Source organism: Cyprinus carpio, chromosome B2 (genome assembly GCF_018340385.1).
Source record: "Cyprinus carpio isolate SPL01 chromosome B2, ASM1834038v1, whole genome shotgun sequence".
Classification (NCBI taxonomy): Eukaryota; Metazoa; Chordata; class Actinopteri; order Cypriniformes; family Cyprinidae; genus Cyprinus; species Cyprinus carpio.
The window spans coordinates 27571712-27598721 of record NC_056598.1 but is presented as its reverse complement, the minus strand read 5'-3'; the positions used below and the strand labels follow the sequence as shown (position 1 = coordinate 27598721).

Genomic DNA, 27010 nt, shown 5'->3' with positions numbered 1-27010 from the left:
CAAATATTCTTTCTTTCTTTGCAAGTATGATAAGCTAACGTTTGGATCGAAAGTGAGATGTGTAGCACACTGACAGGATCTGTTCCCTATTTCACTGAAAAAGGCCATAACTGTTATATGATTTCAAGCTGTTTTCATGAACTATGTAGCATTTTTGCCATTGTAGCATTCAGAGTAAGTTCAATGTGAAAAAGCCACTGAATCGTACTGTTTTTATTTTTCGTTTGTAACGGGAGTCGTAATGATAACACTGTCTGTATTTGAAAACACAAGCTGTTGCATTTTCATGCCAAGAGTGTCATCGGTTACATTTTTAATGCTTATTTTGTATCATTGGACATTTCTGGATATCATGGTTTGCATTTGCATACATAATTTTTTGGTTCCATGTTTGTAAATGTTTTAGGCATTTGAAATGTAAATATGTGACATAAGGATAAAAAAAAATCAAATTTAATAAAAATTTTCTACAATTTAATTGCTGTGTTTATATATCTGAATAAGTTCTGCATAAGTTTGTTTGGAGTTGGTTAACCCTCTTTATTGAAGTTCATAGTTTGCTTATGTCGTTTATTTTCTAGTATTGCTCTACTCAAATGTATAATACATTTTTATTTTTATTTTTCAATAATTTCATGGGTTGAATTTTCATTTAATTGTGGCATTTTATATTAAAAAGATAATATTTCTACCTTTTAATTTGCACATTTTGAGAAGCAGAGCAATGGTGTGCTGATATATTTAAAAACCCTTAGACAATAACTACAAATGGCCAATAACTACTGAATGTTGAGTGAAAAATATTACACACACACACACACACACACACACACACACACACACAATATATATTTTCTTCAATGGTTTAAAGAGAACTTATGCTGTTTAACATAACATTAAACACCAAACAATCAAAATAGAGATTTTTCTGTCAAGTGGGTTTGCAAAACATATTAAAATTGGTTTGAGGGATCTCAAGGGGCATTAAATATTTGGACAATTCAGTATTAAATCAAAATTAAACCAAGGCATTATTGTTTTGACAGAAAGATAGCAGTAAATATTTTTTCAAGCAATGCTTTTCACAAAAAGTATAGTTCCTTGGGTTTCAAATCATAGGACAATGTATTATAAGAAGTATTTTGACACTTTGTGGTTAAAGTGTGTAAAAGTGCAATATATAAATATAGTCTATAAATACAGTATGTTCATGCCCATATGTGACTGAAAAGAGAAAAAAAAAAATACTGAGATGGACATCCTCCAAATCACCTAGAGCATGCTGGGAGTATTTTAGGTTTCATTCATAAAATTCTCTACTGGCCTGATACATTCATGAAATGTTGTGCCAACGTTGTAATCCATTGATAAGTTTTGCCAACATTTGGGTCCAACTGGCAGCTCAGTGTGGGAGTCTGGCTGGAGAAAAGTGCTAAAATCACCAACATTATACACAGACACACACTCTCCAACTTTCTCAGACTTGCTTTTCTCTTGTGAAACTGTGTTTGTAGCTATAGTTATCCAAACACTGAGCCAAAATGTCATGTCAGATTTCATATTTTATAGAAAATAATGAATTATTCTGAATGAATAAACAATTATTTTGTATTTCTCAAAAAAGGAAAGGTCGTTTTTCTTTTTTTTACTGCAGTGAGTATTTCTCAGGGTCGGTTTGTAACACTAATTATGATATCCAGATTTTTCAGGCGAATTTAAACAGCAAAACAAGTACAACACAAAACATGAAACATCAAAAATGGAAAAGGAAACTTAAAAATCGAAAACAATTGTTTTGGCCAAAATAGCTTTGCTGTAATTTATAAAATTACATAATATAATGTGACAGCTTGCCTCAGTTAATAACAAGCTTCAACATACAGTACAAGGCTACATTTGAAAAAGACGTAATTAGAGTCCAACCCGTATACTGAGTAGTACTAGCACCATATGATAAATACTTGAGACTTGGCGTCTACCAATTGAAATGACGTTCTGTCATTGGTTCATATCGCCGGAAATCACGAGCTCGTGTGTATCTGCGTTAATGCCACCAAACGCTTTGATCCCGCGGGACTTAAACCTGTTCCTCAGTATGAATGAAACAAACAAATGATTCAGAAAAACATGCGATGAAGTATAAAGCAGAGCGAACCTCTATTTAAAGGTAAGGCTATCTTTCCTCGAGACGCTTACCCCTAGCTTTTGTGTCATTATTTGGCACCTGAGTGTCAACTGAAAGTTTATTTGATATCGATGGTATCAAATACAGTGTGGCTTGCTCGACCGCTTCATGAACTTTTAATCATTAAAAAGGTCTTTTAGTCATTAAGTTTTATCACTGCTTTTTTAAAATCGATCAGACCTAACGTGATTTATTTATTTACTTGTTTAATTCTTTTTAAGTACTTTTTCATGTTATATGAGAGAACGCAGTATTTGAGAGGTCTCATTATTTGAGAACTTCAGGACATACATTTCAATTGATGATAAAATTGACCAAAGTGGGGGGGGGGGGGGTATGGGGGATCCCAAATATCAAAACTCAAAACTCAAAATATGTCATTTTCATACCTAAAATACATATTTTACAGTCGGCGTTGAACAGTGTTCTTGAAACACTGTGGTACCTGTCTGTTGTCTAAAAGTTGCATTGACAGTTTTTGGACTTTGGCAAGTGATTCTTTCAGCTATTTAGATGTTGAATTACAGATACAGGATTCCGTTATATTTAAAGATGATGGTGACCAGTAAATTCTATAATATCACTCAATTTAATAATAGACAAAAGTGTTTAAATTTTTTACAAAATTATTCTAGCAGTTGATTATGTGTCGAGGAGACAGTTGAACCATTAGAACAAAAGCCATTTATAGGCTACCATATTACATAAATATTCCTTATATAAAGATCCTTAAGATTATAGCTTATACACAAGTATGTTGCTGTTTAAATTCAAACAAAGACATCCCTATACTTCTGCTTGTAAATGCCCTTGTTTTACAATCTTTTAAGCTCATTAAGAAAACAGCCATATTGCTTGTGGACATATATTATGTGTTTAGTAGCAAATGCATTTGTCCGGTGTGTTCATGTGATCAGATGTGCATTGCACGTGAGTTCTTTGGTGCTAAAGGTAAAGCCCATGAATGATTGCAGTTTGTGGTCTGTCTGAGTGTTTTTACATCAGTCCATAGGGGCAATAATCAGCTTTCCACTGCCTGTGCCCATTCTGTATATGTGGACATGGATAAAGCTCATGTGGACTAAGAATCTGGCTTTTTATAAGGGAAAACTTACCGATTGCATTTCTTTTCTGTTTTTAAATATAAGTGTTTTTCTTTACTTTAAAAAAAACCCCAAGTATTTACCTCAAGATATTGTTTAAATATTGTCATAGCACGATTTGTCCAGCAGATGGCTGCCTGTCTTAATGTGCAATGGAGTTATCATTTTGTCCTATGAGCTTTTTTTTTTTATGTCTTTCTAGTTATAGTCACTAGTTACCCCATCCATCTCTGTTGATGCATGTCTGTATAAGGGGTTTAGTTTGGTTACCTGAGCTTGATGCTTCATTTGGAGCCTGTTTTTGTTCTTATTGCATATGAAGTTGTGCAATGATAAGGTTCATAAACAGATGCCACATGCACACTTGCTCCTTTCCTTTGCCATTTTTGGTGAGAAAACATTCAAGGGTGTTTCATAAACGTTCGTCAAGAGGCCGAACAGGGTGAGTGTATGAAAGTGACACTGCAGCAGCGTGACCATGTGCTGGTCAGAAATCCACATTGATCATAAAAGTTCAGACTCTGAGTCACGTTCTTCAGCGTTGAGGTTCGGATCACCCAGCGAGGCACTGTGCCCACCTGCAGTCTGATCTGCTCTGGCAGTGAGTCGGCATTCACAGCTACACTCCAGGCCAAAGAGACCATGTGAATATAGGTTTATAAGGCTAGATGGTTCCTTGTCCACTTTTTTTGATTGCCAGTTTGATGCAGTATGTTTAATACATAATCCCCCCCCCCTTTTTTTGATGACAAAGTATTTTTATAAACATATTAGAAATTAATTGCAAATTTAGTTTATATATCAATACTTTTAAATGTTCCACGATTCCATTTGAATAAATGCTACACTCTTTGCCTACCCTTTGAAACTGTGATGCACTTTGATTTTAATGGTAATTCTTTACTAGTTTTTTTTTTTAAATATTATTGCACAATTCCATTTTAATATGCTATACTATACTTATGATTCAAATTATTTTTTATGTGAAATTATTAATTAACTAGTTTTTAAGAACATAATTTAACCACTTTTCATTGAAATAGCCTAAACTTAAAACTAATGCACAACTCTATTTTAATAAATGCTGCTCTGTTTTCTCAAATGTATGATGCACATTGATAATAAGACTAAGTAATTCATTAACTTAAAATACTAGCTACTTGTAATTGAAATAAGCTTTCAAGAAATGTTGAAAAATATTCCATTAATACACTGCACTGTTTGCTCTTTGCAGCTGATGATGTAAACTGATTTTAGTGCTATACAGGATACAATATCAGTATCAGAAGAATTTATTTTTCAAGTTCTATCCATCAACATATGTGTCCTCTGATCCATGCGTGCATCTATCTGTGGTACTCTGGTGAGGTTGTTGATCTAACAGCTGATTCAACCCCCCCCACACAGTCTATTTATGGCAGATTCCCCTGCAGAACTCAGTTCTCAGGCCATACATGGAGTCCACTGGGTGAGGTTACCTCTACTCGTGTGTGTGTGTGTGTGTGTGTGAGCATGTGCACTAGCATGACTCTCAGTAGTCTGTCACTCTGGAGTTGTTAGCTGAACAGGAAATTCAGAAAATTACCACCTGTGGATTTTCAGTGACCGGCAAAAGTTCTCCATAAAGATTCCTTGGAAATATTTTTTATTTTTTATTATTATTTGAACACTATTGGAATTGTCAGATTTCTTCACGTCCATTGTATTGTTTTTTTGTTAATTGTCCACAATATCCAATTTTCCCTCTCTTTCCTCCCTTCCAAATACCCTTCCCTTCCCCTCCTCTCCCTCTCTTTTCCCCTTTCCCTCCCCTTTTTCTTCCTGTCTATCAACACCACTGTTATTCCTTTACATCCTTCGTTCATATGGATCAGCATCCTTTGGTTGAGTATGATGGGCTTCTGCTATTTCTTCACTTCTCATCATTTACAAACTGACCTGCAATTATTACAAAATACTCTTTAGAAACAGTTGCATTTGGACTAGTTCCCTTTGGGCTCTACCAGTGAACTTGGGAAGCTTTTCTAGGCACTAACCAGTAAGTACCATTTCTATCTTCCTCTTTTTTTTTTTTTCTTCGTGTACGTCTGTGTGTGGCGGCAGTCGTAAGTCCTCCGGCTGAGCCAGCTTTATTAAACCCCATGATAGCGTAATCCCCCTGTGACTCAAACCCACCCTGATCCACTCCCGCTGCACAATGGACAAGTTGGGAAGCATGCGTTTGTGTCGTCTGTGTCCTCTTACAGCTCAACAGGTATATTTTGACAATCTTCTATGACTGTTTAATGTTCTGCAGATGCTGATGTAACGGCCTGCGTTTGGTGTTTGTTGTAAGATCTAATATGGTCTGAGTTTGCATTGGAGTTGGTGACAGTAGAACTGGGATTTCTACTGAAGCATCCAAGAGAATAATGTCTGTTCAAAACCAGAGTTTACAGAGGTAGAGGCATCATGGCACATCTTGTCAAGTAAGATGCCTTCATCTGGTTGGATTTGGAAGACAGCATAGATGTATGAGTATATGCTTGAGTAGTTAGTGGAATAAAAAGGGTGTCTGGTGGAGCAGTTGAAATAAATCAGAAATGTTAGTTTATTTCCACATTTTAACTTAATTGAATTATGTATTTTATTATTTATTTAGTTAGTTAATTTACACATTTTAATTTATTGTATTTGCGTATTTATTATTTACTTATTTTCTTTATATATTTGTAAATAAATATATTTATAATATGTTATTTGTGTATATATATACAGTAGTCAACATTTGAAAAACTTTTAAAGATGTCCTTAAACCTAAAACCAAAAATTCGTTCTTACAAATTTAAAAACTTTATAACATCCACTTAAAAACTTCAAAACTCTACCACTCTGTGTCTGTGTGTGTGTGTGTTTGTTTGTTTGTTTGCAATTTCTACCAAGAAATGAGTCAATAAACACACTTGGTTAACTTTGCTTTGATATGTTTGTAAAATTGATTCTAGATCTCTCAACATGAAATTATTTCATATTTGTAAAGCAGTCAATGTAGTTAAGTGGTAGCTATTTCTGAAGTCCTATCTAGAGACTTGGAAGTGGCATTTTAGTAAGAACCCACCCAACAGCCATTAGTCACATTCTAGAAACTGCATACAACATAAGTTTTGAATAGACATGAAACATTAAGATTTTCTTCAGAATTTGTAAAAGTCTAGTTAACAGTTTTGCTATTTGATTTGCATAGACATTAATTAGTGAAACCAAAGGGTTGGGAAGTTGAATAGACCTTTTACTTGACACTGACATTTTATTATGATACATTGAGATCCTTGACCTGTTACTGTATGTTGCTCATAAACATGAAGGTTAGGACTTGCTGTGCCTTCAAGTGGTCTGAAGCTCATCTAGAATCAGCTGCTAACAGCAGGGGTCCGTGAGGTTCGTGCCAACATATGCCGCTATGTCTAATCCTGGCATCCCATGTGTGTTTATGTTTGCGATGTCCAGAGGAGCATGCAACCGCACTGAGAAAATCACCTGCTTCTGTGGTTGCTCAGATAAACACTACTGTAACAAGCAGTATAGGCTTTTTAAAAGTATTTTCATTATATTGTCATTGAGGTGAGATAATAATTACTGATTATTTTTTGCTTATGCATGATACTGTGAGGCAGTGCACAGATTGCCTTTCTCAGATTTTTTGGACTGTAGGCTCTGCAATATTTTGGGCTCAGATACATGCATCATAATCTGTGCTTCATATGACATGCTAATATCCCAGAAGAATGAAGATTGGTCCAGCAGACCCTAAATATGAGACCGGCTAGATCTCCGTAACCTCAGTGACTGAAACAGTACCCTGTCCTGAAGATGACCTCCTGTCTGCATGCACATGTCTAGAGCCAGTGTTTGGCAATGTGCCTGAATAAAATGTCAATAATGCAGTATGTACAGTACCGTTAAAAAGTTTTGGTTCAGTAAGATTTTTATTTTATTTTATTGTTTATTTAGTGACATGATCAACTGGTTTCATGAAACATGGGCAGAGCACATTCTCCATAAAAACATTCTTATGTGCATTACCCTTACATTTGTTCATTTAACAGATGCTTTTTTCCAAAATGACTAAAACCGACAATTTATGTAGCTAAGAGTGGTTTTACATATTATCTGCACACATTTGTTCCGCTCCTGCTTTGTCAAGGGGAGCCATTATTGGTCAAGATGTTTCTGAATATGGTTTCCAATTCTGGGAACAATGGCAAACTAGCCTAGTTGAGCTCTAAAGTGCATGTGTGTTGATGAACAGACTAAATGTGGACCTGCTGGATAATTGTATGCAATCGACGGTCTGCACTCTGCACAGTCACTGTGGTTATGAGACTGGAAAGGGCACTGTGGAGCCCACATACAGTACACGGCTCCATTTGTATTGTGTGTGTGTGTGTGTGTGTGTGTGTGAGGCCTGGAGCCAGGCTGTGATATTGCAGCTGTTGAATTAGCTGCACCTGCCCTCTCTGTCAAAACAAACAGTCACATATACTTTCAACACTTAACCCCTCTGTTTTCATTTTGTATTTCTATATACTGCAATAAATGTTTCTGGGTACTTGTTACCGCTGGTTTTAACAAATGGATAACCCTGTTTTTTTTTTTGTTTTTTTTTTTTTGTTACATATTTGAGTATGGCTGGAAGTTGTTTACATTATAGGTTACAGGATATACTTTTAACCACTAGATTCATTAAATCGTTCTTTTACTATATGAAGTACAGTAAGATATGCAGAAAATCTGATTCCATAAAGATTGTATATTCTGGATGTTAAACGCGATGGGCTCAATCAGAAGTGATATATAAAATGCGCAATGCTGGATAGTTTTTGCGGAATGTCACTTCAGTAAAAATTTACTGTTTATTTGAGAAGGTCTTTTCTTTACCCAGAGAACAGTGTCTTATGTCATTCTGATGCACAAAAGAGTGGACCATACTTCATGCCCAAAAATGAAAATGTGCTGAAAATTCCCTCACCCTCACTATGCATCGGAAGACATTTGGAGAAATATAATATCATCACTTTCTTACCAGTGGATCCTCTGTAGTGAATGGGTGACTTCAGAATGAGAGTCCAAACAGCTGACCAAAACATCACAATAATCCTCAAGTAATCCACACCACTGTAAGAATTTTTTGTTTTTATAGTATTGAACTTCAAACCAACTGAAATACATGCTCTCTATCCATAATATTGCTTTCTCTGGTGAAAAAGTCCTCTTGTCTTAGTCAGGAGAGAAATATGCACGGATCAAGCATTGTTTACAAATATGTAGCTTTTCACTTCACAAGACATTAACTGATGGACTGGTGTCGTGATGTTTTACTTGTGGATTTTTTTATGTTTTTATTAGTGCTGTCAAATGATTAATCATGATTAGTCACATCCAAAACAAAAGTTTTTGTTTACATTATATATGTATGTGTATATTGTGTTTAATGTATAAAATATTTATTTCTTTATACATTTTTTTTTATTCATATTCTTATAAATTATTTATAAATGTTTAATGTATTAAATAATTGTTTTTATTTATTTCTTTTAAATTATCATTTTTTTGTTATGCATTCATATTCTTATCAAATTATTTATAAATGTTTGCTGCTTAATGTATGAACATGACATATTTTTCTTAAATATATAATTGCATGTGTTTGTATTTATATATGCATAATAAATCTACACACACACACACACACATGTGTGTGTGTGTGTGTAAACAAAAACTTTTGGATGCGATTCATTACGATTAATCGTTTAAAAGCACTAGTTTTTATCAGCTTTTTGGACTGTCTTTATGATGGCACCCATTCAACACAAAGCAGTGCAAAAATTGTGAAAACAAATCCAATATTATGTGGTGATAAAGATTCTATTTTAGTTTCTGTTCTGCACTTTGTAACTATGTTTTGATTTGCATAAAAGCCATGCCTTGCTTCTATGTATGTGTGTGTACGTGCATTTCTTATCATATTAGCTCTGCAATGTGTCACCATTTGATTTAACTGTCTGAATATAATTCATCCATAAATCTCCCACTGGTATTGTCTGCAGCTCACAGCAGTCTATCTTTGTCCTTTGAGGTTTTTTCTCTGCTACGGTTTATAAGAAACTGACATCTCTCTAAATAGAAGTTGAATTTGTGTAGTGGATGGAGTTAGAGATGTTTTAGAGCTGTAGGGTCGTAAAGCTCTGTCTGCAAATGGCAGAATTAAACACCCGTTTATCAACGGCAGTCAGTGCAGAAAGATTCTTTCTATGTGCAGATGATGTAGTTATGGCATCTGCCAACGGTGGCAAACTGGCCCATGCAAATCAGCCAAAATATGTCCCCCTTGCTACAAATGTAAAACTTTGGCCAACTCCATCATTACAGACTTCAGATGACACTTTCCTGTTATACTTAAGCTGTGTTTGACAAGTGTATGTCAGTGTGTGTCTGTAGTGATTTTTGGTGAGAGATTCCAGCCCGATCTCATGGCAATTTTTACATATTTTACGAGGTGGCTAATTCATACAAATTCGTACGACCACACTCGTACAAATCCATACGATTTTTGCCAAATCGTACTTATTTTACGAGTTGCACAATTCGTATGAATTTGTATGAATGACCTACACCTAACCCCTCCCCTAAACATACCCGACACTGGGGTTTAGACAATCGTATAAAATCATACGAGTGAGGTCATACAAATTTGTACAAATTAGCCACCTCGTAAAATACGTACGAATTGGTCGTGAGATAGCGTTGGAGATTCAAGAATGTGTAACACAGAAGAGGAGTGAAGAGCACAGTTTTTATGTATAACAGCTCAAATGAATTGATGTTCAGAATTAATGCCTTGTGTGGATTTTTATCATTATTTCCTGTTTAGAGCATGTGTTGATGTAAGATCAGCTTTTTCCATTACAGAGCCAAGAAAAACTCCTTAATTTTCTTAGAGACATGAGGCCTGTGACTGATTCAGACTCTTCACAGCCTTATAAGTGCAGAGAATGTGAGTCCTCACTGTTTGTAGACCTCAGAGAGCATGATGTGTTTAGACCGGAATACTAGTGTTCTGCATACTGCACAGTATCCACTTATACTGCTTAGTCTAGTGTTTTTGCCTTAATAGTTATACATACAAAAACATGTAATATTTTACACACAATCTATTTTTTACATTTATTTGATATGTATCTTTGATAATTTTTTTTATTCTTAGATTAATTTATTACCCCTTTATACAGTTGATATTATTATGATATAGCTACGGGATGCTTTTTTTTTAATTCTTTACTAAAGTTAATCTAATGTATGATTAGTTAGGTAAATGGCATCCAGTTATGATCTTTTTAAGACTATTTTTTTTTTTTAAATAAGTTAATGAGTTTTTTTTTTTTTTTTTTTTTTTTTGCATGTAATGTATCGTATAATTAGTTTAGTGAATGGGTTCCATTTGTCTTTGAAATATGAATTTGAAATATTTGGCTTGTTTTAATCTAGTTTTGTGTTTAAAATATATATATATATATATATATATATATATTTATATATATATATATATATATATATATATATATATATATATATATATATATATATATATATATATATATATATATATATTTGCCATATAATATAATTTTGCCAGTCCAGTAAAATAAGGCAAGATGATGTCACTGCTAATTCAGTTGCTATAAAGTTTGAGTCAAGCACTGGGATAATGTATTGCATTGTTGACTGATTATATATTTCACATTTTGCTATAGTAGGCTCTCCAGATATCCTGTATGTACATGTTCTGTATACATAATACATATTGCAAAAACAGTACAAGTGGACTTATTTCGAACATACACCATAGATCAGAAACGTGCAAAGACTGCTGAGAAGAGCAATAAATAAAGGGTATAGGAATAGACAAGTGCTTTTTAAGAAGAGAGATGACTGAATGGAAGACAGAACGATGAGACATATTGAGACTGTCCCAACAGAGAATCATTTTCAATCCAGGACTGTATGTCTGTCTGGGAGCTCAGCCTGTAGTGTTTGAGACGGTGTTCCACACCTGACTCCTGTCTGTAAGGTATGTTCGACTGCTTGTTCTCACAGCGCAGTCTGTAGTTCAGCAGTAATTTAAACAAACCTCGTGCTGCCAGTGAGCTCTCTGTGTCCTAATAAAGGCAGAAGATGAAGACCAGAACGACTGGAGAATGTAGTCTGAATGAACTCCTCCTCCAGGCTGTGCTGCGACTGCAGCTGAAATGTACAAAAGGGAGTTTTTATAAGATTCCAGGAGTGATTAGACCATTTTTTTCTACTATCACTGACATCTCATATTTCCATAAAGGAATGTTTTATTGCTTTTGATAATGCGAGTCTGCATTGGTAAATAGAAATTAGTCTCTGCTTAAGAAATCAAACCTAAATTTTAACTGATAAAACATAACATATGTATCTTTTGTATAATGTAACTATTATCACTCAGTTTTTTTTTAGGTAAAGCTGAATTGAATTAAACATGACATTTGGAAGTAGATATACTGAAATATTATTTTCTTGTAATGTACCCCAGCACTCTGGTTTATTTACAACTTCGAGAAGTATATCTGCATACATACAGTATAGGCCTACTTGTGTATGGGGATATATACTATATGTGACCCTGGACCACAAAACCAGTCTTAAGTCGCTGGGGTATATTTTTAGCAACAGCCAAAAAAGCATTGTTTCAGTCAAAATTATCGATTTTTCTTTTATGCCAAAAATCATTAGGATATTGAGTAAAGATCATGTTCCATGAAGATATTTTGTAAATTTCCTACCATAAATATATCAAAACATAACTTTTGATTAGTAATATGCATTGCTAAGAATTCATTTGGGCAATTTCAAAGGCAATTTTCTCAGTATTTAGATTTTTTTGCACCCTCAGATTCCAGATTTTCAAATAGTTGTATCTCGGCCAAATATTGTCTGATCCTAACAAACCATACATCAGTGGAAAGCTTATTTATTTTATTATTGTATCTTTTTAACACTTAAGACTGGTTTTGTGGTCCAGGGTCACATAGAGCAAATCTCAACTGCTTGATTGCTTGCATTGCCACATAACATGAACTATATTATCACTTAGTTTTAATCTGCTAAATGTGACTAAGTCAGTAAGATATTAAAATATGATAAGCATTAATATCATGATTTTCTGTAAAACCACTTTGAAACATTGTGTATTTTGGAAAGTGCTGTACAAATAAATTTGAATTTAGTTCATATGACCAGTTCTTTAAAAATGTCCTTCTATTTCTCTTTTCTGTAGCTTAGGAGATAATTGAGGTCTCTGTTGTGTTTAATTCAAGTATCAACTTTTTCAAAGTGATTTCTCATAAAATTCCATCAGATAAATAAAAATAGACAAAATTGAGATAAGTTCACATATAGATAGAGCAGTGATCTATAAAGTTTAAGAGGATAAAATTGTGCGTATAATTTGGTTTTGAATTATTACATCCTTTGACTAATAATACCAGCCTTTGACAGATGGGAACAGTTTAAGAAATCATTGAGATCTTTCCTGAAACACGAGGGGAGACGATTGTGAAATTACTGGGGTCACAAAATTGTGACATTGGTTCTCCATTTAGTCTCACTGGTGGTAATAGATATGTTGTTTGAGGTGTTTGCATAGTTCTCCCACTATTTTCAAATGGTTTGTTTGTTTGTTCAAAGTTATGATTATGTACCAAAAAAATTGGGAATATATATGGGCACATATTATAAAATTGCTCTGAGACGAGCGCAAACTTTTGTATCACATGTGCAAAATGCTATTTTAAGGCATTGCTTTTAGGACTGTATTTAAGCAACGCTGTGTGACATTGTTGGCTTCGTTATACATCAATTCACACTTGTTTCTCGTGCATACCTGCACAGTGCAGGGCTTTACAGCGATCTGAAGGGCTCATGCTGATAAATGTCAAGGTAACAGCAGTGTGCATCTATGTTTGAGTGTGGAGTGTTTAGTAATCTCTAGCTTAGGTCAGTGCATTTGGACTGAACTCTGATGTTTTTGTTTGAATGGGGAAGTTCCCACAATGCTTTGGTGTGGTTCATGGCTCAACTTTGTCTCATGTAAACAAGATTGTTGCTTGGCAATGGCACTAGGAGTTCTTTGAGCGATGAATGTATGAAATCAATCACAGATTTAAACGTGCTTTCATTGTGATGTCATAGTCTACAGTTTTTCAGCTGTCCTTTAGTTTTCCTCCTAATTTTTGCTATTTACATTTCACATCAGTGAAGAAGTATAAAAATTAGAAGCATTGTAAATGACAATCATGTTTAAAATGACAGTTCAATACAAACCTTTATGGTTACTAATTGCAATATTGAGGAAAACAGTAGTATTGTGAATTTTTTCTACGTCATGATAACTCTTTTCTGTTTTAATATATTTAAATATAATTATTTCTTGTGATTTTAAAGCTAAATGTTCAGCATCATTACTCTAGTCTTCAGTGTCACATGACCCTTCAGAAATGATATGTTGATCTGCTGCTCAAGAAACATTTCTTATTATTATCAGTGTTGAAAATAATATAAATATAAAATTCATAAGAACATTTTTTTTTAATATAAATAGAAAGTTCAGAAGAACATTGTTTATTTGAAATCTTTTGTCATGCTGTCATTTCTGTCAATTTTGATCAATTTAATGTGCTGAATAAAACTTTTAAGTGGTAGTTGTATGCAAATATTTAAGTATTTGAGAGTGTATGGAGACATTGTTAAAAATCAATTAATTTATGCTAAACCATTAATAAGACTTAACCTTCTATTGTGCTCTATACAGTAACAGCATCAGATAAGCATATATTATTATAACTTTCTTGTTTCATCAACTCACATTATAAGTTACTATATATCTAGTTTATGCTTTTGACCATTTGCACCGCATTGCCCTCTTGTTATTTTATATTGTCGTAAAATCTCTGTTAAACAGGGTATTTTTGTGTGTGTTTATATGACCTAACACACACAGCCCTGTGTAACCAGCTTCTAACCTCTAAATTACCAGAATAGACTAGAGTCATAACTCCTTGGCTTACTGGAAGCCTCGAGTCTAGTTATTTGTCCTTTTGTTTTAACATCTCAAATCTAGTCTCTAATTCTGCAGTCAACAGGGAAATAAAAGATATCTCACCTACTTCATCATAACTACTTCAAACTACCTGTTTGCATTGTTTATCATACAGTTTGTACAGTAGAATAAGCTAAAAAACTAGAGCTATGACTTCCAGGAGTGAAAGGAATACGATAGATGAGTGAGGGAGTGTGGTAAAGCAGAGAGCACATGCACAGCAGAGCAGGATAAACATAAGTTAGCCACACCTCCTTGAGGCCTCTCAGCCAATCACATCACACATTGCCTTATTAAGGGCAGAAGTGCTTGAGTGGTCCAGTAAGACAGAGGACAGACAGATGGACATGTTTGCACGTGCATGTGCCGGTATTATAACACTCTGACTAGCATGGCTTGGCCTTTCTTAAAAACACAGCAGACTAATTTTTAGAATTATTGCTAGAGCAATGATATTTGAAACCTTTGCTCAACTTGGACTAATCATGAAACTGTCTTTTGAATTATTTGTGTTAAGCTGTACCTTTTCAATACAAATGAGGTGACAAATGTACCATTTAAAGCATGTTAACATGCCCCGTCTGAGTTTTCTATGTTGTTTAGTGAGCCCCAAAGGACCTTCGGCTCTCAGTGCTCCCTCTAGTGCACACTATGACAGTGTCAACTTGTTATAATACTTTCACACCTAGTTGTGGTGTTTTACTATGTTCTATTGGCATATGCCTGTGTGTTTCAATAAATGGGCTTGTTACATTCTCTGTGGTTGGTCTTTCGTTCTGTTCAGACCGAAGGGATGTTCGTGCTAACAGTGATTTGCAGCATCACAGTGGCCGGCAGTTTTTCTTTTTTCAGTAAGGATTGGCAGTTTGAGTCGGTGTGATCTATAGAGACCCTTCAAAAGTTAACTTTATAAAGAAAACATTTTTCACATGATCCAGATGCAGCTGGATACAGCTGTCGACCGGGAATCAGTGTTATTTTAGTGATTTATGTTTTTGTCATTTTTTTTTCTCTTAATATTTCTGTGCAGTTTATTTTTTTCAGTTTTAGTTTTTGCCATGGCAAAATTTCAAGCCAAAATTAAGTGATTTAAAAAAAAAAAAAAAAATCTAGTATTTATATTTAATTTTATTTGATCTTTTTCAATGACAGTATTTTTTATTTGTTTAGTTTTAGTAAACAATAACAACACAGGCAGAAATGTTAGCAACCAACAGTGTAACAACTTGAAAGCTAGTTAACAATTTTCAAAAATATTCACAATATTTTGCCATTTAAAACTACCAGTCAATTTGAACGATTACATGTTAATGTTAATACCACAAAAAGCAAGTATTATAATGCATGTAATATGCCATATGTAATTAACTATTCAGTGCTAACCAGCTAAACCTTAACCTCTTTCAACACAGCAGAAGTAGAATCCAGAACTCTGTGCTCATAGCGGTTAGCATAAAAACTAAAAATTACATGGCAGATAGCTTTTATGTTGTTTAGCAGTCCTTTAGTGTGCATTATAAGAATACACAGTTTTCTTAATAACACAGCTTTTACAAAGATTCACATTTATTTGGCTTTTTTTTTTAGGTAAAAGATGTTAAAGGCATGTTAGACCTAATTAAAGACTTTCATCTTTGCATCACCGAGTATTTATGACTCCAGGATTGCTGTGTGTGTAAATGTAGGAGCGCTCATGTCATAAGTCCAGGAATCCACCGTGCTCCCACAATCCACTTTTATCATCCAGGCTAATTTCTGCCTGTAATCAGATTACTGCCTGTGAGCTGCCTTAGCACCTCGCTCTCTCTCTCTCTCGCTCTCCTCCTCTCTCCTCCTCTCTCTCTCTATCTCTCTCTCTATCTCTCTCTCCTCCTCTCTCTCTCTCTCTCTCTCTCTCTCTCTCTCTCTCTCTCTCTCTCTCTCTCTCTCTCTCTCTACTCACTCTCCTCTCTCTCCTCCTCTCTCTCCTCTCTCTCTCTCTCTCTCTCTCTCTCTCTCTATCTCTCTATCTCTCTATCTCTCTCTCCTCCTCTCTCTCTCTCGCTCTCGCTCTCTCTCTCTACCACCCTACCATGTGTATGCTTTAGCCCGTTTTGCTTCGTTGCATTTCCATCACGTTGAGTCCGTCTGTGGCGATCCCTCTCTCTCTCGCTCTCTTTCTTCGTCTGTCTGAGCCTGTGATTAGGTCTGTCGGTCCTTTTCATCTCTTTCCTCCGTTTTATACTTTCCATTTCATTCCAACATGTTCCAAAACCAGTGGATTACTAACTATCTCAACCACGTCACTCAGTGTAGTCAAGGTAAGTTTTGAACTCTCCGTGTCTGGTTACTGTTACCAGACAGTGAGGTTGATTTTATGGGGATTTGAGTAAAAGTGGTTACTGTGTCATTGATTGAATAGATATTGTAATATAAAGGAACGTGAAGTTGTTTGATGGCTTTATTTAAATCAATTTAATATTGTGTGAAAATAGTCAAACAAACCAGAAGTGACTCTTGTTCTGTTGAAGATTGATTGAAGAGCATGAAGATTGATAAATTGACCTGAAGAAGTCTGAATCCATGCTGTGAACTTCAGAAGTGATTAGTGTTAGTCCTGCCAGACTAATTTGACCATTTTTAAATTGTCTGTATCAGCTGATGACTGTTGCCAAATGGATCGATGTGGTGATTCTGAGTCAGTTCAGAAAATCTGTAGACAATGTCAATGTCTCCTTGTCAATTGAGATTTGTGGATGCAAAGTATGCATTATTATTATTATTTTTTTTATTTTTTTGGAAAACATAAGAAATAATGTATAAGGTAAATGTTCAGTTAAATTCAGAAATGTGTAATATTCACAATATCATTATTTTGTATACAAATATATAGTTGTAGTGGCTGTCAGCCACCCTATTACCGCAAAAACATTATCAACATCAAGCATTGAGGAAAAAGTTTTATTCATTTTTCCAAAAGGTTAATAGTGGACAACCACAATAAAACAGAATATAAATGAATACACACATAATTACACATGTATTCATATGCAAGCAGGGTTGCATTAATGCATTCTGTTTAAAATAAATGCTGTTCTTTTGTTCCTTCTATTCCCGTAAAAGCTTCATTCATCTTCGGAATACAATTTAAGATATTTTGGATGAAAACTGGGATATTTGGGTGATTCAACCGTAACATTATGAAGAGACTGCCAAATAAATAACAGTGTCAAGCTCCAGGAAAGTATGGAAAACATGGTCAAAATAGTCCATCTGCTATCAGTGATTCAACCGTAACATTATGAAGCAACAAGAATACTTTTTGTACACGAAGAAAACAAAAATAACAACTTTATTCAACAATTCCTCTCCTCTGTGTCTCTCCAAATAAGTGTAGTGCCATTTTGGCAATTCTGAGCTGTACGCAGGTTGCTTGCACTCTTCTGTATCAGCCACGCCATAAGGATACATTTTTTACGTGTATTTACGCTTTGGTTTGAAAGCAAACAATGCATCATCGACGCAGCGCGGCTGACGCAGAAGAGCGTACGCCATCTCCGTACAGCTAAGAATTGCCAAAATGGCGCTACGCTGATTTGGAGAGACACAGAGGAGAGGAATTGTTGAATAAAGTCATTATTTTTTTTTCCTTTGTGTACAAAAAGTATTCTCGTTGCTTCATAACATTATGGTTCAATCACTGATGGCAGATGGACTATTCTGACGATGCTTTTCATACTTTCCTGGACCTTGACACTGTTATTTATTTTGGTAGTCTATGGGACAGTCTCAAGCCTACCGGTTTTCATCCAAAATATCTTAAATTGTGTTCCGGAGATAAACAAAGCTTTTACGGGTTTGGAATAACATGGGGGAGACATTTTTGGGTGGAGTATCCCTTTATATCAGGTTTCATTGAAGTGGAACAGTAATAGTCTTTAGCATCTCAGTCTAAGACGTTTTGTGTGTTTAATTTTGTGACCTCTAGCTAAGCCTTATCTCTCCATTCCAGCTGCCAAAGTTGATTTGATGTTGAATCTCTAGTGCCTGCAGATGTCACACTGATTGTACTGTCAGTTCATCATGAAATGACCACAGACTCTTTGTGTCAACACTGTGTTAATGTGCTAATGGCAGGACGTGATAATTGCTGTTTTGCTGTCTACACATCAGATCATAAAATCCTTCACACAAACCTTGTGTGAAAGTGGTTTACTGGATGTCTGTGTTTCTGTGCTGTGAACTACATGTGTTTTAAGTAGCATGGACCCTTGAGCAGGGTCTATTTTTTACCCTGATCTCCCCAAATAGTATTTTTAGACAATGCCTTGTTCTTCTCGTCTCCTCGCTGCTAATTTGTGGCTGTCAGCTTCTTGACGTGATTCTCTGGTGACCCCCGGACGGAAACTCGTCCACCAGACTTGATTTAAGTTAATTAGGATGTCTTTACACCCACGTTGACTTTGTTCTTCTTAGCTTGTTCTTAAAGCAGTCCCTTCCCAGCCCAGGTGCTCCTTTGGAGGGGGTAAATTTATCAGGCAACCCACACTGGAGGATGTTAAGCATATGATGGGTTTAAATGGTCAAAACATGAAGTCAAGATGGAATGTGTTTTAATATTTTGTCATTGTTGGCTACAGGTTGCATATTTCTGGAGAAATATTCAGTTAAAATTTTTGTCTAAGATAAATTTGTATTTTTCCTGAACTTGGGTTGCTTAACTTTACTGTAACTTAGCAACATTAAATTACTTTTAAGTGCACAGAAGGGTTAGTAGAAGTTGAGCTGGCAAATTCAGTTTGTGCTGTTAAGGCCCATGCACACCAAGAACGAAATCGTACTGATGGACAATAATGTTATGTGTATTATAAGCGCGTGTTACAATTTTATTGTCTGCTGCATTAAGTGCTCAAGCTCTTTAAACTTGGGTGGATTCTGATTGGGAATGTTTTTTCATTGTGGTTGCAATATTGTTTAATTATAGTGTCGTTATCAGTGTTGTGTGAACTTTACATATAATCCACCAATTAGGACAATATTTAAAACTTTATACAGTAAGTATTATTGTAGTAATACTACTTGCTGTGAACAGGCCTTTATGGTCCATTTGATTTTTTTTTTTATGTCTTTTGGATAGCTTTGCGGAATTGTCTTGTGAAAGACACTTAAGATTTTGTCTTGTTTCTTTTCACAGGCTTTGTCGGTGAAGCTTCTGCAAAGCTCTACAGCCCTGTACTACTAAAAAAAAGAGCAGCAAGGTCAGAATCCATTCATCTTGCTATTTTAAAGGCTATTTCGTTTTGACCCAACTTTTTCCTTTGTTTTAAATCTGATCCCATTAGCTGAATTAAATACTGAATTAATCCCTTTATGTTCTTTAATACTTAGCACTAAATGCGGTTGATAAGATGCTATTGAAAATCCTACAGCAGAAATCTATGCTGTTAGATACTGTGTTGCTCTATGCACTTCAGGACACTGATTGTGTGTTGCGTCATGCACATTTTGGGAAAAATTAAAGGGTAGACATTTTGTTTACTTTGGTCAGTAATTGTAATATATTTTAAGAATCAATAGTCCTGGCCAATGAAAAAGACATTCCTCTAAGAGAAGGGGATGTGTAGTTGGCTGTTGTCATTATAGACCCAGTATGTGTGTTATCTTTTGTTGTTTCCATTAGTTAAGCTGTTAAAAGAGAAGAATGTGCTTTTGACATTTAATGTGTACAAAATAAATCAAAACATCAGTCCTCCTGGAGTCCACAATATAGAACAAAAACATATTTTAGTAATTTAAACACATTCAACCAGTGTTTAAAAAAAAATCTGAAGTCAGAATTTGTGTTTATTTACAGTATCAGAAAAATATAAGAATTATGTTCAATTTTATTTAAAATTAATTGAAGCGCTGTCGAAATTCTTGATTCTGATTGGTTGGTACGTTACAAGGGTTTTATTGAATGGTGATGAAGTAGCGTGAGGTTAATTGACACAATATTACAGTAACATCCCTTCACCACATTGTTTCTGGAAACTTTTAAACTATATTTGCATTTAAATTTATATTTAGCATTTAGACTTACAAATGAGGACAACAGAAGCACTCAAAACCAACAAGAGTAATATGTAAGTGCTGTGACAAGTCTTGGTTAGTCTAACACAGTACACGTAGCAAGGTGTTTTATTATTTTATATATATATATATATATATATATATATATATATATGTGTATGTATGTATGTATATGTGTATATATATATATATATGTGTATATATATATATATGTATATATACAGTATATATAAATATAAATAAAAATAAAACGGGTAGATTGAATAGAAAAGAATACAGAATGCTAGTGATAGAGGGACATTTTTTTTAAATGAATAAAAAAGAAAACAAGTCAAAAGAATAGAAAAAGAATAGAGAACGCTAGTGTTAGAGGGTGCTTTTTTATAATAAATAAAAAGAAAAGTAGATAGAACAGAAAATAATAGAGACTAGTATACCATGGCTGGTTTCTAACTCAAAAAGTGGTGTAATGAAGTATATACTGTGGAATAATTGACCTAGACTCTTTACTATTATTATAAATTTGTAAAAGTTGAAAGCACAACAAGGATGTTATGGCCGCTTAACTTTTGGTATGCATTAATGTTCAATAATTCAATTGTAAAGAGTCAATTATACCTCCTTTCATAATTTCCATATCGGGCGTGTTTGAAAAGTTTCTGTGAATGTGATCAAAACCTGTTTAAGCTCTCAGAGTTCTGCCGCCCTGCTTATGAGATCGCTGTGCATAGCAGCATGTGTAGTGAAGGGTGTGCTGTAAACAGGAGTAATTGGAGTGTGCTGTTTGGGCTGGCAGGACTGGTACCATGGTGAAGGGGAACTCTAGATGTATAAATACCTAAGGAGCTAATCTATTCCTGTGATGAGATTCAAGTAAACATTCAAGACTTTCAATGCTAATTCAGCTTAAGGTTGCTCTTGACCTGCCAGTGTAGAATTTTGGAGGTACTCAGAGCCAAATCCGATTTTTCTAAGGTGCGCAGAGATTAGGTGTTGGAAAAGTCAACATAATGAATCAGTTTGGAGCTGTGGCCAAGCAGCTAACGTGTATGCTGTGATATGCCAAGTAGGCCATGTTCCTGGGTCAACATCCTTATTTATCCTAGAACTACATTGCTATTAATCAATCAGATTTTAGGGTTAGGGTTACACTTACTGAAATTCCAGAAAGTGCCAAGAAGACCAAAATTAAATTAAATTTATTATGTCTACTGACGTGAACACATTTACTAAAGCTCTGTTGTTTTGAATCATGAACTCTCTATCTCTGCTTTACAGCTTTGGTGTGGATGACAGGACATCACTGGTTAAGAGTACAACAGAAATTGATGCAAACATCCTAGCTGTACTGCCCAAAGGTGAGAAATGATAAGATAACATAGTGCGTTAAAAGCTAAAGGACAATGATAATGATTTTTTTTCCTTAAAGATGTTGGATATTTACCTAAACGCTTGTCCTTTAGTTTCAGAGCTAAGGAAGCAATTTGAAACCTCTATCAAAAGTGATCCAGAAATGAACAGGTACGTTTGGTCTCGCAAAAGTCTTCTATGCATATTAAAATTAAACTCAAACAGTTGAACATTGCACTAGCAATGCGAAGGTCATGGGTTAGATTCCCATGGAATGCATAAACAATTAAAATGTATACCCTGAATGCAATGTAATCATGCATTCAAAATGCATAAAAGTGGATGTAAAATGACTGAAAATGCATATAGTCAGTGTTGAGAACTGTTACCTTTGAAAATTAAGTGCTACAATAATAAGTAACTTATGTTACATCATTACTTTACAAAAAGCACTGTTACGGTTAGGCTCTCTGTCTTCCACAATGTTGATTTACCCCAGCACTGCAAATAATGGCTTCCTATCATGCAGGAAAGAGAGAATTGCACGCAGGTTGGAGGGGATTGAGGCTGATGTTCCACCTGCTCTTACTACAAGTATGCAACATACAGCCGGCCAGGTGACCAACCGACTACTGGAGGAGGACACACCACGCTATACACGTGCTTCAGATCCCAGCGATCCAGGCATTGTGGGTAGGTCACCACAGTTTATTTCTGTAAGCAGACAATATACTGTACAGTGCACAGCTAAGGCAAGAGTCACTATTACGATTGATATTTGTTATACTATTATTTCAGCAAATCTCCTTAAAGGGGTCATGAACTGAGAAATTAAAAATTTTTGACATAAGAGGTCATTGTACTGTAAAAACCTCCTGCAAGTTTCAGAACACTAAACTTTCGTGTAAGTCTAAAAACAGCTTATATTGAAGCCAATCTGCCAAAACAACAGATTGTGGAATGTGCAAGTGTTGCTAAACACCGCCTCCGCAGAAGAAGATCAACACCTGCTTCTACATCACTTCCTGTTTTGCCCCGCCCACCTTTTTATGCATGTAGTGGGTAAATAACGCAGGTCTGTGCAGAAATTAGAAATAGCGCAGAAATGGCTTGGAGGACAACAAGATGCCAAGATTGCCTTCCTTCTGGTCCCAACGTTAGGAGACAGGACAGTAAATAGCATATTACTTCTAAATTATGATGTATTTTGATGTAAAAATAACATTATGTAGATAACATTATAAGTGGACCTCAGAGAACAGTACAAAATGGTAAAAAAGGCAGTTTATAACCCCTTTATACTTTAGTACGTAGGAAAAGAGGTGTGGTATTACTTTTATTAGTAATCTGACACCTGGTGGACAATAAAACAGCTGGAAAAAATTCTGTAGACTTGCATTGAACAAGGAGCTTAGGTCGTATCTTAAGCCCACAAAATTTATAATTTTGTTGGTCTCCTACTCACTCTCTATTTGTTACGTTACAGTGCAGCGCTACAGCCGTGATGAGATAGAAGCTCCAGAGCGGCAATCCAGAGCTCGGACACGTCCAGATCCACAGTTGTCCGCCCACCCTGAGCCAGTCGGCACTACCCCAGCTGCTTCTGATGCAGCCAGCCTCAGCTCTAAAGCCGAGCGGATTGCGCGCTACAAAGCTGAACGTCGGCGACAATTATCAGAACGTTACGGAATCCTCCTCGACCAAGAGGTGGATCTGGATTACGTGCCACGCTACACACGTGCACGGAGAGAGTCTGACCTGTCGGACAAAGGGGCTCCTCCTGACCGGGGACGTGGTGAGAGCAGGACAAGGGGCATGGCATTGCAAGAACAGGATGAGGAGCGGGACCGAAGCAGAAGCAGGTCTAAATACAGCAGTTCAGGAATAGGGCGAGTCTTCATGCCTTCTGACCCCGCCCCCAATCCTGCTCCTCCTCCATCAGGCTTTGATGCTGAGCGAGAGAGAGAGAGGGCAATGAACTTGGAAAATTATAGACGAGCACCTGACCGAAGTACGAAACCACGTCCACAGGAAGCTCCGGTTCCAATGGAAACAACAACAGCCCAACCAACGAGGGGTGTCGCTGTTGTCACTGTAGCAAGTTCTCCTAGGACCGCACGCAGAGCTTCATTACCCACAACAAGATATGGCATATCTCCTGGAGACTTGTTCATCGAGCAACAAGCTCAAAATATCCTCAACAGACAGGGGTAAGTATGTGTGCTCAGTTCTGGATCTTAAAAATATATGTGTTAGAGGACCGTGATTTTGATTGATGTGTTATTTTCTTCCTGTGTTGGCATACTTTCTTTTAAAACACCAAGTTGGTATGGGACTTGCTCTGTTTTAACCTTTATTTTAAAGGAATGATAGCGTATTGAAAGCCTCGAAGTTAACGGTACATGGGTAGTTCATGGGTAAGGGAATTAATGATTTCCAGAGAACAAATTCTCATGAAAAGAAAAGAGATTTTTATTCAGAAAATGAGAAATTCAGGATCTGAACACTTGCTAACTTTAAATCATTCTATAAAGCAAGAAAAAGCAACAGGATTAACAATTCCCATAATTTATCTTCCAATAAAGTGGTGGACCTCGTCAAGGACTAGTGCTTTTTTTTTTTTTTTGGGGCCTTACTCAGATGAGTAAATGCTGAAGCTCTTAAACATACTCCTGGTAAAAAATGCTGAATGGACCAGCTTTTGTGTTTAGTCAGGTTTACAGTCATGCCAGAGAGCTGGTGAGCTGGGGTGAAATATGTAGAACTGTTCACTGGACATCAGCAAGAATTTCACAAAGAAGCTCTGCTGAAAGATACTGCATTGCCCACTACGTTCAAAGCTTAGTCTCCCCACAGCACTGGATGAGAATTGCGCATTATTTAGTATGACAGTAATTGGTTGTTTTCAGACATTCATAAAATGTATCTTGAAATAAGTAAAGAAGAGCAGCAAATTACTTCTGAAACACTGAGGGTCAGATTGCATGTTGAGATTTATTGACCACAAGTTGTGTATGTCAAAGTGATTGTTATTATATGAGACCCCTAATATTTTCTAAATTGATAACTGTATAAGATGCAGGTACTGTACATGTGTTCTGTCTGAAGTGTTACATAACTTGACAATCCTTGAGGAGAAATATGTCCAAATTGATGAGATCTTCGTACTTAAATGAAGATCTTTAAAGCTGGCCACACACTAGAGGATTTTAAGGCTGATTTTAAGCCCGATTTGCACCCCTTCTATAGCTGAAACTTGGCAGCCACAAAAATGCCACGAAAGCAGAATATATTACCCATATTCCTTTTTATACTTTGTTTTTCACTGTGAAACTGAATGTGCGCTGGGAGAGCCAGCTGACAACGTTGATCGTCTTCCATTTGGTTTTCTTCTCTAGTCACGTTTGATCTTGTGTGTCTCCGTGAGATCTCATGTCACTGTGAAATTGTTATGTGGTCTCGCGGTCTGGTCAAATCATCTAATGTGCGTTCAGTGGATTATAAAGCTAAAAATCGGTTGAAACATTCTTCATGTTTGTGGTCTCCCATGGTTTTAAAATCGGTTAAGATTTGAAAACCTTCTAGTGCACGGCCAGCTTTAGGCAGTAATGATGTCAGAGACTAATTGAGGAGCCTTTTATGAAAATGAATAACTATACAAGAAAGAGAGGAAGCAATCAGGAAAAGTGGACAGATGTTTTACAGTATTTGTGACATCACAATGGTTTCCATTTAGATGAGGACTGGTAAAGCTACAAGTGTATTTTGTTATAGTGCTGAATGTCATGATGATGTTACTGTGATAACTAGGGTCTGGGCCTCTGTGTTCTTTAGCTTGGCAGCTCTCTCTCAGAGTGAGTGGTCCCTCAGGAGAGACACGGACAGTGAATCATACTCTCAAATCAACTGGCCATCCAGGTATCAGAGTTGGAGTGCAACCCTTTAAATTTCCCCAGTTGACCTGCTAACTCCATTTTCCAACACTTGACCTTATATCCTACGAAGTACTCAAAAATACATTTGCACACATTAATTTACATTATCTTGACTTTCTCCATATACAGTCATAGTAGATGTTGGCAAACATTTCCCTTGTTAATCATCTTCATCCTTCCACAGTTTTTTTTAACCCTTGACCTTTGACCCTCACCAGAGACCAGCTAATAACAATAAGACTTGTCTTCATTCCTTTTCAATTTTTCACTTAAAAAAAACATGTAACAGGTGGAGCTTATTTGTGTGTCGTGGAGTCACGTGTCGTGGAGTCACTTGCCAATAAATGGTTACAAGTAGCCATTAATGATTACCAAGGCACTATTGTGTGCTAATGTGTTTATATTAGTCTATCAAAAGTGTGGCAAATAACTGCACTTTGCTTTCCAGCTAATGAAGAACATATTTCTGAAATGAGAATATGTTGACCTTTTTTTTTTTTTTATCACCCTGAATGTTTAACATATTGATGTCAGGTAAAAGCTAGCTGTAGAATTTATCAAAACATAAGGGGCTTTCGCACCAGAGGAACCTTTTCTTAGTTCCTAGAACTACTGGCAGAAGTACCCATTTTTTGGCATGTTTGCACCGCAGGAATTAGTAAGTTTTAGTTCTAGGAACTCTGTTTGGGGGAACTAAATTAGCTCCTACTTCAGAGTAGGGTCTATAACAGTTCTGTAGGAACTACCACTGACGTAAGTGTATGCTGATTGGCCAAATGCATATGAATCATCGGCTAACCAGCATTTTTAAAAAGCCAGGTAAAAATGTTTACTCCATGAACATGGAAAACAGCATTAATGGCATTTAGCTACCTGTTGTCTGCAGCACTGTGTTCTTTTCTCATCCTCGAAGGTAACACTGCAAGTTGTCATGGGAGATTTAGTCAGATTTTCATGCTCCTTTAGTCACATAAATTGTGTTTACATTCCATTTTTGTTATCTCGAAACCCACAACACACAACAACAACAGCTCCGATCATGGCATCCTCCATTCACTAGTTGTTGATGTTTGTAAATGCTGTGAATAAAGAAGTCGCTGTCGGCTGTTTCAGAGTTCCTGCCGCCAGTGCGAATGCACCCAGGAAAACAGCCCAAGGGGGAAATAGGTTCTCTAGGAATCAACATGCTGGTTAGTTCCTAGAACTGAGGTCCTTAAACTATGCG

At 35.9% G+C, this 27010-nt stretch overlaps 1 protein-coding gene across 1 annotated transcript in view; it reads left to right on the top strand.

The window, feature by feature from the left end:
• Positions 1–16538: 16538 nt before the first annotated feature.
• svilb (supervillin b) overlaps positions 16539–27010 on the top strand; it is a 37819-nt gene continuing 27347 nt past the window's right edge. Inside the window, 8 exon segments of the mRNA XM_042719182.1 lie at positions 16539–16749; positions 19623–19686; positions 21779–21858; positions 21964–22021; positions 22380–22543; positions 23337–24060; positions 25685–25776; positions 26899–26975. Of these exon segments, the coding sequence (XP_042575116.1) occupies positions 16692–16749; positions 19623–19686; positions 21779–21858; positions 21964–22021; positions 22380–22543; positions 23337–24060; positions 25685–25776; positions 26899–26975 (1317 nt within the window). The 5' untranslated portion in view covers positions 16539–16691.